The sequence below is a fragment of the Scheffersomyces coipomensis genome (genome assembly GCF_036884675.1).
Source record: "Scheffersomyces coipomensis strain NRRL Y-17651 chromosome Unknown DFJ63scaffold_4, whole genome shotgun sequence".
Taxonomy (NCBI): domain Eukaryota; kingdom Fungi; phylum Ascomycota; class Pichiomycetes; order Serinales; family Debaryomycetaceae; genus Scheffersomyces; species Scheffersomyces coipomensis.
In genome coordinates this window covers 1,954,754-1,967,241 of record NW_027042895.1, presented here as the reverse complement: position 1 = coordinate 1,967,241, position 12,488 = coordinate 1,954,754, and the positions used below count along the sequence as shown (strand labels likewise).

The 12,488-nt window shown below is 31.2% G+C and overlaps 9 protein-coding genes across 9 annotated transcripts; 4 read left to right on the top strand and 5 right to left on the bottom strand. All coding sequences in view use genetic code 12, as the record gives it.

Annotated features, from left to right (window-relative positions):
- Position 1: 1 nt before the first annotated feature.
- On the bottom strand, positions 2-780 carry RRS1 (Rrs1p). The gene has a single exon (XM_064903761.1). It carries the CDS (start codon positions 677-679, stop codon positions 71-73), a length of 609 nt encoding a protein of 202 aa, XP_064762172.1. The 5' UTR covers positions 680-780; the 3' UTR covers positions 2-70.
- On the bottom strand, positions 780-3,178 carry DFJ63DRAFT_177051 (ERMES complex Ca(2+)-binding regulatory GTPase). Its single transcript, XM_064903776.1, has one exon. It carries the CDS (start codon positions 2,897-2,899, stop codon positions 881-883), a length of 2,019 nt encoding a protein of 672 aa, XP_064762171.1. The 5' UTR covers positions 2,900-3,178; the 3' UTR covers positions 780-880.
- On the top strand, positions 3,028-3,458 carry DFJ63DRAFT_342425 (uncharacterized protein; the record flags this gene model as incomplete). The annotated part of the gene is made up of 2 exons (XM_064908742.1): positions 3,028-3,045; positions 3,113-3,458. The coding sequence occupies 2 exons, from the start codon at positions 3,028-3,030 to the stop codon at positions 3,374-3,376; spliced, it is 282 nt and encodes a 93-aa protein (XP_064762170.1). The 3' UTR covers positions 3,377-3,458.
- NMA111 (Nma111p) lies at positions 3,459-6,383 on the bottom strand (the record flags this gene model as incomplete). Its single annotated transcript, XM_064906266.1, has 1 exon — positions 3,459-6,383. The coding sequence occupies one exon, from the start codon at positions 6,381-6,383 to the stop codon at positions 3,459-3,461; it is 2,925 nt and encodes a 974-aa protein (XP_064762169.1).
- Positions 6,384-6,584: 201 nt separating this feature from the next.
- Positions 6,585-8,136, bottom strand: DFJ63DRAFT_175984 (origin recognition complex subunit 6). Its single transcript, XM_064903762.1, has one exon. The coding sequence runs from the start codon at positions 7,890-7,892 to the stop codon at positions 6,786-6,788; it is 1,107 nt and encodes a 368-aa protein (XP_064762168.1). The 5' UTR covers positions 7,893-8,136; the 3' UTR covers positions 6,585-6,785.
- Position 8,137: 1 nt separating this feature from the next.
- On the top strand, positions 8,138-9,018 carry DFJ63DRAFT_176131 (uncharacterized protein). The gene has a single exon (XM_064903770.1). It carries the CDS (start codon positions 8,218-8,220, stop codon positions 8,722-8,724), a length of 507 nt encoding a protein of 168 aa, XP_064762167.1. The 5' UTR covers positions 8,138-8,217; the 3' UTR covers positions 8,725-9,018.
- Positions 9,019-10,522, top strand: HMT1 (protein-arginine omega-N methyltransferase). Its single transcript, XM_064903778.1, has one exon. The coding sequence runs from the start codon at positions 9,313-9,315 to the stop codon at positions 10,345-10,347; it is 1,035 nt and encodes a 344-aa protein (XP_064762166.1). The 5' UTR covers positions 9,019-9,312; the 3' UTR covers positions 10,348-10,522.
- A 175-nt stretch (positions 10,523-10,697) lies between these two features.
- DFJ63DRAFT_287439 (peptide-methionine (R)-S-oxide reductase) lies at positions 10,698-11,165 on the top strand (the record flags this gene model as incomplete). The annotated part of the gene is made up of 1 exon (XM_064905066.1): positions 10,698-11,165. One exon carries the CDS (start codon positions 10,698-10,700, stop codon positions 11,163-11,165), a length of 468 nt encoding a protein of 155 aa, XP_064762165.1.
- DFJ63DRAFT_176128 (trans-2-enoyl-CoA reductase (NADPH)) lies at positions 10,914-12,409 on the bottom strand. The gene has a single exon (XM_064903769.1). The coding sequence runs from the start codon at positions 12,200-12,202 to the stop codon at positions 11,237-11,239; it is 966 nt and encodes a 321-aa protein (XP_064762164.1). The 5' UTR covers positions 12,203-12,409; the 3' UTR covers positions 10,914-11,236.
- Between the last annotated feature and the right edge of the window lie 79 nt (positions 12,410-12,488).

Here is a 12,488-nt window from a genome sequence, read left to right as displayed (position 1 = left end):
GGTTAAAAAAATGGATCGTATATATACACTATCTATGCAAAATTAAATATATTTCAGTCAACCTACCTAACTAAGTTGATTGATTTTTAAGATTTCTCTTATGTTGTAATTCATTCTTTTTAACTAATTTCTTTCTTTCAGCACGTTTCAAAGTTCTTGGATCTATTAATTCTTTATCAGTATTCTTCACTTTATCTTCAACTTCAACCAACCATTGACTATCAAGTTCTTTATTCTTACCTTTATAACCCCATTTTGGAACCCATTCTCCACTAGCTTCATCATATATTAATTTACCATCCTTAGCCTTAGCCTTAATACCCTTTCTAGCAGCAAATTGTTCCCATTTGGTTGGTGCCTTAGCCTTTGGTACTGATTTTTCTCTTGGTAATAATGTAGTTGGTTCAGGTAATTGTATTAATGTCATAGTACTATTTTGTCCAGTAGATGTAACTTGACTATCAGTAGTAGTCTTCACTGGTAAGGATAATATTTGATTTATTAATAATTGAACATTATCTCTTGTAACTGAAGTTAAATATTCTTCTCTTTCATTATCATTATTTAATTTACTATTATCTAATGGATTTGGATCAAATGTAGCCAAATTACCTAAATCAAAGGTATTGGGTATAAGTTTATCCACAGTAACTGGTTTATATTCTTTTTCGGTTGACATCTCTTCTATTAATCTCCTTTATTTGGTAATCTATTTCAACTAAAGCAGTAGCAGTAATAAACAAATTGAAATAAAAATAAATTTGTGTGATGAGATGTATGAAAGAAAAAAAAAATCTTTAAAATCATGCGACATCTAAAATGTCGTCAACCGTTAATGTCGTGTCGTGCCTATATTATACATTTTGCAGTCTATATCTATTTACACTTTCGAACTTTGGATAGAACTTCTCCAAATCCACATACATGCTAATGTCATAACTGTTATAGCACCACCAGCCATGAAAATATGTTTAAAGTTTTCATAATCTGCCGTTTCAGGTTCCTTTTCCAAACCAGGTGTGGCAGAACTAGGAAACTTTGCTGCATCAACTAATTGAATAAAAAGTTCATGAACTGATGATGACCATGCTGATGATATATGAACTGGAGGACTTAAATATAAATCTCGAGTATAGTTCTCCGGTTGAACATCTGATCTTTGTTGTTGTTTATCCAAATCAGCCTTTAATGCCACAAATACACATGGAATAGTATTTAATAAAGTAGCATATTTCTCTCTTAATTCCACTAAATATTGAAATGATTCAGGATCAGATGAATCATAACAATAACAAATCACATCACATTGATCCAATCGCATTTTATTCTCAAGTATAGCAGGTTCTAATTCCCCCAACTCTTCCAATATCAAATAACATTGTTTCCCTCCTCTTAATTCAATATCTTTTATACATAATCGAGGCTGAATAGTAGGAGAATATGATTCACTATATGAACCATGTAAAAACAGTTCTAATAATGAACTTTTACCCGATTGGGGTGCTCCCAATACAAAACAATTGAACACATTTCTATCATTTACGTTTTGACGATAAAATTTCCCTTGTCGTTGTCTACTCTTTCGTGGTTTAGTAACTTTCAAAGCTTTAACTGACATATCTTCATCAAAACCCAAATAGGCCAAATAAACAAGGGTTGATTTATAATCTAAAAACGTAGTTAAATTCCATTGTGCTAACCATCCTTGTAATGTAACATACCCTTCTTCATTACAAACTACGGTAGATGGGAATTGAGATTCTTGCCAAATCTTAGGCATACCTGGAGTTGGACGAAATAAATTATTTAATTCTTCTTCATTTAATCCCCCATCATTATCTTTATCGAATTTTATAAATAAATCCACAAAAAATCGATATCCTGCTGGACTTAATTCAATACTTGAATTTGGATTAACATCTAATTTGGGGAATAAAAATTTATCACTTAATGATAATGAGTTAGTATAATGAAATGCTCGTAAGATCCCCCATATAGTCTCATGTCTTCCTGCTTCAGCATACATTTTATTAAGTAAGATAAATCCATCTTCTGAAACACCATTATCACCATCAGAATAAAGTTTTTTATCGATAGCATTCAAAATATTTTTATATTCTTCTTCAGTAGCTTCTTTATTAAAACATTTTTTATGTAAATCAGATAATTCTTGGAAATTAAGGTATCCATCTTGATCTTTATCACATAGGAAGAATACTCTCTTTAAAGCAGATATGGCAGCTGGTTTTAAATTTCCTTCTTTGGAATCAAATATAGGTGATATAGGATGAGTTATAGATCGTTGACATAAATAAAACGCTTCCACCACATTATGATTCGTCTTTGCACTACTTCGTATACAAGCTTCAATTTCTTTAAATTCCTTAATCAATGGAATAAATTCATCTGAATTTTGAGTTTTTAAATCTGATTTTTCAATTAAATCTGATTTATTAGCACATAATACAATAGGTAAATTAACTCCCATGGATCTAAACATTGGCATCCAATGTAATGAGATTCTTTCATAAGTATAATGATCTGAATATACTAGCCATATCACATCTGCTCTTTTCAATTCCTTTTGTAAATTAGGTTTATCACTAGCATTAGTATCGATAATCACCGTCTTATTAGGGATATATTTCAGTACTACTTTAGTGGAAGATTCATTAAATCGTTCTTTCTTAGATGAATTACGTCTTGATTTCTTAACTATCTTAGTATCAATAGGATATTCTTGAAAACTACTATCATAATCATCGCCTGATATGGTTATGGGAGGCAATACATCTTGAATAGTCGGTATGAAAGATTCCTTAATAAGGGCTGCTATTAATGATGACTTACCCACTGAATCATCACCACACACCACCACTCTAAGATTGATCTGTGACATCCTTTGATTGTTGATTATTGTTGTTGTTGCCTTTGCTTTGGCTTCCCCAGATAGAAGTTGTTTGACTGTAAATAAATATTTTTGGCAACACACGAACAAAATTGGAAGAGTGAAAAAAAAAAATTATCATGAACCAAATTGAAGTTGTAACTGTAGAACTGATTCAACGATAGATAGGTATAAGATCAGATATATATAGATATAATGCTTAAGTCATTGTTCACACCAGCCAAGAGGGCGGTATTCAATATCAAAATAAGTCCAGTGACAATGTTACTTCAAACCAGAACCAAAATGAAGACCAATAAATCAGCAGCTAAGAGATTCATAAAGACAGGTACTGGAATCAAAAGAAAACAAGCAGGTAGAAATCATGGTAATGGTGGATTCAGTACTAGTTCATTACAAAGTTTAGATTCATTCGTTTCACTTAATAATAAAGGTAAACATCTTAAAAAGATTTCAGAGGTTATATAGGGTTTCCAGAGTGTTAAATATTAATTTAATTTATCCAATTTTGTACATAGTTTTATTATAATATATATACATATACATTCATTTAATTGTTAATTTCAAATTCCTTCCATTCATCACCAACTTTCTTTAATTCAGAAGTAGGGAAATAATGATAATTAGTCTTTAACGATATAGCCAATGGAACATTATCAAATGACATTAATCTTAATTTAATATAATTTCCATCAGGTATAGTTTTAACTACTTCCATAAACGATGTAAGATCCTTAGTTTCTTGATCATTAACATGAGTAATGAAACTATTGGTAGCAATGCCATATTGATGAGCTGGACCTCCAGCACTCTTTCTGGTAACATATACTTCAGAAGGGATTTCCACCATTAATTGACGTACTCCACCATGAGGAGCTTGTAAGATAGCTCCACACCAGAATACAACATGATCAGTATGTAAAGTATTAGTATCCACAGTCAGAACTTCAATTTCCATTTCTTTCTTTTGTCTTATAATCTTTAAATTTAATTTCTCTTCGGTATACATTGGTTTAAAATCTCTCATATTAGTAACAATTTGATCATTAACTGATAATATAATATCACCTGTCTTTAAAGCACTTTTTTCTTGATTTAATCTTGGAGCTGAGACTCTTTCAACCGGTAAAAGTTTAATTTCATCTTGACAATGTTCTTCAAATTTCTTAATCCACAGATCAGGAACTCCTCTAGTTCTAGCTTGATAAATAGTTAATGATTTAAATTCAGCTTCTAAAATTCTTAAGTTTTGAGGAATAAGATTTGATTTTAATGATTCAATAACTTGTAAAACATCAGTTACATCCAATCCCATTCTATACATTCTATCATTAGTTTGATCACAATTGGTTTCTCCTAAATAAGTTAACCAAAAGGCTCTAATAGTACCATCATCATCAGTTAATACTCCAGTATCACATTCAAGACAGATTTTACTATCTAAAAGAATACAATCAAGATTAGTACCTCTATATCTGGGTGATAAAGATGCAGCTGGAACATTTAATGATGAAACAGCACTAACTCTAACTTCATCAGTTATAACTCTTAAATTATAATTATATCCAATAAAGAATGAATTATCCCCTCTCTTTAATGGAATATTACTAAATTTTGGAGATTGAACATCAGCTAAAACAAGGGATGGATCATATTTAACAATAGCATAATTTTGATTTGGATGAAGGAAAACAACTTTAGCAGGAACATCGATTGATTCAGCAAATATAACGAAAATATCACACATATCATGAGGGACAAATCTTCTGGATACTAATACATAACCATTCTTGGCATCAACCACCACACCATAACAAATTTCCTTTCTATATGGATATGAATCAACAGGGACAGGAGCAATGGTTCTAACTTGAACGAATGATCTTATTAATGATGAACAACCTGCTTTACCGAATGGAATATCAACATATTTAGCATTTCGAGGTTTGATTTCAATAGGGTCAAGAGGTTTTTCTTGAATATCGGTGAAATCCCATAATCCAGATTCATCATTTCTAACCGCCAATCTAAAAGTTGATTGCCAATGTCTTTCGACATAAATAGTTTGGAAATTCTCAGTATGAAGATCAGATACATGACGATAAGTGATTGGAACTCTCAGACGATCAGGAATTTGTTTCATAACTTCAATAAAAGTATCTAAATCTGGAGTTGGTTTATCATCAACGGTTTCTAATAACCAACCGATTCTTTCATTAGATGCAAATTCAAATGATCCAGAAGCATCATTGATAAATACTCCTCTTACTGGTATACAATAACATCTAGCGATTTGATAAGAAAGATTATTAAATGAGGCACCCCCGACATCAACATATCTATCAGGAGTTATTGAATGTAAATCACCAATAGTTATAGAACGTTTAATGATTTGTCCTCCTCTTTGTAATTCAAATGATAATTCCTTACCAACACTCTTATCTAAAATTTCATCAACTTTTATAAAGGTGGAGATATATTCATCATTTATGGAAATTAAAGTATCCCCTTCTTTAATTAATTGATCGGCTGGTCCTTCAGGTAATACTAATTCTGCCACTAATAAACCGATTTTATTTGGAAATAATTCACGAGCTTTAGCTTCAGCTTCTGGAGTTAATCCTAATCTTCTACATTCATCAAATGGTTTTAATTGCCATTCAACTTGAATATCACCTCTAGTTATAGGTTGGTTATCTTGAATACATTTCAATGCTCTTAATGGTCTATCAACCGGTAAGAAGAAATCTGTAGATGCTTCAGTAGACCCACCGGCTTGTAAAGCCACCACATCACCATCTTCATTCACAACTGGCGAACCTGATGAACCACCAGAAGCAGAAGCAGCAGCTTGAATATATTCAGTATTAAAATCATTATAAGTCAAACTACCATATTCTGGAGCATTTCTATCTAATCTTGAGATGAAACCTGATAAAATAGATAATTTTTCACCTGCATCATTACCAACCACTCTAATTTCAGTACCAACTTTAGCTAAATCAGGTTTTAAATTTAAGTGACTTAATTGTAAATATTTCACATCTTTAGGATCGAATTTTAAAAATCCAAAATCATGAACAGGATCTCTATATATAGGTTTGACAGTAACCTCTTCATGATTATCAAACACAGCATATCCACAGAATGGACCTGGTCCAACCACATGACGATTAGTTAAAATTAAACCTCTTTCAGAATCAACCACAAATCCAGTAGCTTCACTGACAAGAGCTGATTCAGTATCGAAATTTCTTACATGAGTAAATTGAATCGATACTACTGCATTCACAACTTTGGTGATAGCTTCTTGCCATCTGGTATTATTGGAAGGGGAATCGAAAATAGGTTGTGGCGAATCTGATAAATAATCTTCATCATCATCTTCACTATGAGCAGCGTATGGTTTCTTTCCATATGCTGAACCGTTCATAGACACGTCGGAGAGTCTCCTCTTACTGGGTATATTAGACATGATAGTATTTATATATATGTGATAGGGTATAGTTGGAGGAGTTTTGTTAATAAGTTATTTTTGAAATAAGCTGTAAAATTGTACCTTTATGGTTACTTAAATGCAATGGATGAAAAGTATGAAAAATAATAGATAATTAAACGGAAAAAAAATGCAAATAATGAAATAAATGAATGAATGCAAAGTTATACCACGATATTTCTGCAATGAACTATGAATCTATGTGATAACAATAGATGTTTGAACCTTGAATTTGATGGTATACTGATTCTATATATGATTTCATTACAAAAACAAGATGCTAAAAGGTGAAAAAAAAAATTACTGCGATCTTCTACAAATCCGGGTAAATTTAAAGATTTAACGATTAACTGTCTAGTGACATTTACTTAATTATGCTATTTATTTCTGATTTACTCTATTAGACCAAGTTTCATAGTATTTCACTTGATTATCTGATTCATATAGTACTTCACCATGAATCATGACTCCAAATTGTTCGAGGATATTCCAACCAGCCCCGATTCTAGCTTTATCTTCTACGGAAGATTGTAATTCATCAACGGAATCTTTACCATATAAATACTTATGTTCAAGATCTTTAACCCAAGATTCTTCTTTGATCCAAGTTCCAACGATATTACACCATAATTGAATATTAATCTTTAATAATCCTCCCTTTTGATATTGGAATAAAAGATTTAAAAATTCCAGTTGAGCTCCGATTTTAGTAGTTAATAAAATATGATTGATTCTAACATAAGCAGCAAATATAATTCCACAAGCTAATAACCATTCACTCTTCTTGGCGAATTTATGTTTATGGATTAAGAAAGTTTCAATCATTTTTGGTGAAACATCAGCTGGGATATAAAAATTATTACAAAACGTTATAAATTCAATGATGGATACATGTTTTTTATCGTAGTTGTATTTAGGAGCTGATTTTTCAGGGGATGATTTTATCTTTTTCTTATTCTTTGGAGTTGGGTTAAATATCGATTCGGAATCATTAAGTTTATTAGGAGTCGATATATCTTCACTTGTATTTGGACTATCTTCGATTTCTCTTAATCTCTTTAATGGTGATCCACCGGTCGAAGGTGATCCTGATTTTGAAGGAGTGGTAGTACTTGATGGGTTTGGAGATAATGAAGGTGTCAATAATACTTTATTCGTTTTAGTTGGACTATTCCTAGGACTTGAAGTATTCGATTTCACTACTAAACTAACTCTAAAATCATCTAATAATTTAGAGGCAACTTTAGGTTCTAAAGGGATTCTTTTCATTTCAGGTTGCGGTAAATCATATCTATGTTGATGTTGTTCTACTCCCAAATAAGCACATAAATGATATCTGGCAACAGCTGCATTATTTGGTAGTATAGGTTTTTTATGTAGACTTGATAAATATAATGATTCTATATATGATAATAATTGAACAGGGAATTGTCCATGATAAGTGGGGATTATATCTTGAACTGATTTTTTGAATTGAACAGAACTCATCTAGTGTAGTTCGTAAAGCTTTAGTTAAGTAATTATAAGATATATGATATGTTAAGTCAACTCAGGTTTAATCATATTCCTTCCTTGATACACGTCTTAAACAATTTAATTATAGTTCCCAAAACAGAAATTTGTTTGAAAAATTCAATCACATGACATATCACATGATTTGTTTTCCGGGTAAAAAAATCTGACTTTTTTTTCTATTTTAAAAATTGAGCCAACCAAATTTGTACAATTGCTGCTTAGGGGAATTAATCAAAAGAATAACATAGTTAGAGGTTAGTTCTAAGATATCACTATACACATACACGCTACACAGACAATGTTATCTAGAATATCGGTAAGAGCATTGGCATTACCAGCTGTTGGTGCTACTCGTGGAAGTATACGTTTACTTTCCGTTACTCCTATTCGTTACCAAAGTTCAGTACCAGATGTTACTCCAACTACACCATCATTCACAGGAACAGAAATTGTAAGTGGAGCTCCAAAAGATTTAATTACATCTCGTGTGGTTAGAATTTATCAAGAAGCCAAAGCTGCCACTCAATCAGGTCATCATAATGGATCCCATTGGAAATTAGATTGGGATGTATTAGGTCAAGGTAATCGTTGGGAAAATGATTTAATGGGTTATCAAGGTAGTGCTGATTATATGCAAGGTACTATAATGCATTTTGATACTAAAGAAGCTGCTATTAATTTTGCTGAACGTCAAGGTTGGGATCATTATGTTCAAGAACCTAAAAAGAGACATTTTAGAAAGAAGGATTATTCGGCTAATTTCTATCATTCAGCTGGTCCATTAAAGCATATTAGAACTAAGTAAGTGCTTAGAACTTTTGTCACTTGTTCATTATCAAGAAAGATAACTAAAAAGAGCATAGATGGGGATTCTCCCAATCAGTTTCTTCCTTTAATGACATATTCAAACCAAAACCAAACCAAACCAAATCCATTATTTTATTTCTGTATTTTGCATACCAGTGTACAATAACTCATTCTTTATCATTTATCATTTATATATGATTCTTATTATTATTCTTCTTTACAATATAAAAGATCCAAAAGTATTAATAAACTGTAGTTGATTGTAGAGTAATTAGCTTTGATCGTACATTATGAGATTATTAAGTAATTATTTGCATTGTCTCTGACCAGACCATTATGATGATACCATATCAATTGAATCACTTCATTACAACTAACTATCTTCCATATCTTGTACTAAAGTATACTGTTTACTGGTAACATAAATTTAATTTACCGTAATTCGCACGACCATTAAAATCCATCTCTCCCTTCTCACTCTGTCTCTTCTCACACTATAATTTTTTTTTTTCAATTTTTCATCTTTAAACTATTTCTATAATCAATTAAGTTATAGATCATATAGATATTAACCATTCCAATCATCATGGCATCTTCATCAGCATCAGACTCAGCCACCGATAAGGCTGCCTTACCATTCACCGAACAACATTACTTTTCATCGTATGATCATTTTGGTATTCATGAAGAAATGTTAAAGGATACTACTCGTACTTTAAGTTATAGATCTGCTATGTATAAGAATAAAGAATTATTTAAAAACAAAGTGGTATTGGATGTTGGTTGTGGTACTGGTATTCTTTCTATGTTTGCTGCCAAATCTGGTGCCAAACATGTTTATTCTGTTGATATGTCTAATATTATTGATAAAGCTAAAGAAATTATTAATTTAAATGGATTTGAAGATAAAATTACTTTAATTCAAGGTAAATTAGAAGATATTACTTTACCGGTTGATACTGTTGATATCATTGTTTCAGAATGGATGGGTTATTTCCTTTTATATGAATCAATGTTAGATACTGTATTATATGCTAGAGATAAATATTTAGCTAAAGATGGGTTAATCTTACCTGATAAATGTGCTATGTATATTGCTGGTATTGAAGATGGTCAATATAAAGATGAAAAAATCCATTATTGGGAAGATGTTTATGGATTTGATTATTCTCCATTCATTAATGTTGCTATGGTTGAACCATTGGTTGATACTGTTGATAATAATTCCTTAATTACTACTCCTCATAAATTTTTTGAATTTGATATTAATACCGTTACTAAAGAACAATTAGCTTTCCATAGTAAATTCGAATTAGAAGCCATTGATACTGATTTATGTCATGCTTATGTTGTTTATTGGGATGCTATCTTCCCTGGTAAAGAAAAAGTTGTCTTGCCAACTGGTCCAATGAATCATTATACTCATTGGAAACAAACTGTATTTTATATGGATCAAGTGTTAGATCTTAAAAAGGGGGATAAGATTGAAGGTAGTATTGCTTCCAGACCAAATGCCACCAATCCAAGAGAATTAGACATTGAAATCGAATGGGGAGTTAAAACCACTGGTAAAGATAAAACCAGAGAAGTAAATGGTAAATATAATTATTTCATGCGTTAGATACAATTCATTCCTTCATTCATTTACAAATTATATGGCATTTAGTATATTCTAGCTTTCTCCTTTCTTCATACTTCCTTTTCTCCAACTTCTTCTTCTTTTTATTATGTTTTTCTTCTTACTATGTATTAATATGTCTTGAAAGTAGAATATAAATTTAATATAGCATTTCAATCCAATATGGTCATGTTCATTGTCTAAAGTGTAGTCATTGAAATTTTGCAATTTCAATTTCCCGCACATTAATCAAAAAATTTAAATCTCTCATGGCGAAGCAAAATTATCATTCACAGTGAATATATGAACTATATATATATCATAGTTAACTCTTCTGTTTGCCACTCAATTGTATGATTAGATCCCAGACCATACGACGAACCATTGTACAGTCCATCAATAGAACTACTATCAGCAAACGTTTCATCATGTCTAAATCAGAAGAAGAATGGAGAGCCATCTTATCCCCACAACAATTTCGTGTGTTAAGAGAATCAGGTACTGAAACTCCTTATAGTGGTGAATATACCAAGACACCAGCTACAGCTCAAGGGGTTTATGAATGTGTGGGATGTCATCAACCATTGTATAAATCGCTGTCTAAATTCATTGCTCATTGTGGTTGGCCTGCGTTTTATGAAGCTATACCAGGTTCAATTACTGTTAATAGAGATACTAGTCATGGAATGGTAAGAGAAGAAATGAGATGTTCAAATTGTAATGGACATTTAGGTCATATATTTAAAGGTGAAGGATATGATACTCCTACTGATGCCAGACATTGTGTTAATAGTATTTCTCTTAAATTTAATCCAAAATGAAAAATAATCAAACTATATACTATATATACCTAATGAATAATTAATAATAATCATAATAAATAATACCATAATTAAAGAAGATAAGGAACATAAATGGCTCTTCTTAATTTCTTATATTCATCACCAAAGGTTTTAAGATATCTCTTATGTCTGGCAACGGCCCAAATAAACATTTGAACAGTAGCAACACCTAAAAATAACCATGATGACCAATTACCCACCAAAATACTATAGGCAAACCATGATACTGATTCAAAGAAGTAATGAGGACAACTAACTAACTTGAATGCATAACCGTATGGAATGACATATTTCTTAGTATCATCCCCCTTTCTAATATTACTTAAGATTAAATGTGAAATTAAATTTGATACTTCAGCAAATAAAAATAATGCCACAATAGCGTAGTTGATATAAGATGGGAAATCATTAACGTAAAAGATATATTTCCTAGCAGTTTCACTTAATGTAATGAATGGAATTGGTTGGTCAGCAGTAGCACCATATATGAAATAAGCTAAATTGAAACCACTTAAAATCCAATAATGACCTGAATTTTTAAAAATATTAAAGATTGGCATCGTATCATTAGAGAATTTATGAACGAAAAACGATTCATATTCACGTTTAAGGAAATGAAATATAACAAAGTAAAAAGCAAGGATTTGATTTTGATTATATTGACCATATTGACTGAAATAATAATATAATGGAGGATGAATTAATAATGGACCCACGTATTCAATTTTAAACACTGTTCTCCATGAAATTTGAGGACCTAAATCTTTAATAGTCAATTGAATAGTTTCTGAATCAGATTTAGTAATTCCATTCTCAGCGAATGTTTTATAGCCAAGTAATGGTCTATGTTTACCTGTTGCTGGATCTAAAATAGTGATTCTAATACGACTAGCGTAAGTATGATTTGATTTAGCAATTGAATCAACCAACTCACTGACATATGAGTCAATGGTTAATTCATCAGATGAAAGACCCTTTAAGCTTCTTGAACGAGATTTAACTTCAATTGAAACCATGGTTGATAATTAGTTGAACAAAGAAGAAGTAAATCGGAATAAATGGTAACGTACCTTAAAAAACGTTTATTTATTCTTGCCTCGGGTTGGTTTGCTTGCTCTTTGTTTGTTTGTTGGTGCAACTGGAGAAAATTTGTTGGTCATAGTTAATTTTCCGGTATATAAACCGTGGTAATTATACCACCAAAAGGCTGCAAAATAAGGATTTGGTGGTTTATTATTATCTATCTTTTATAATAATAGTTGGAGTTGCTTCGATAGGTCAGGGAAAGTAAGTTGTGAACTT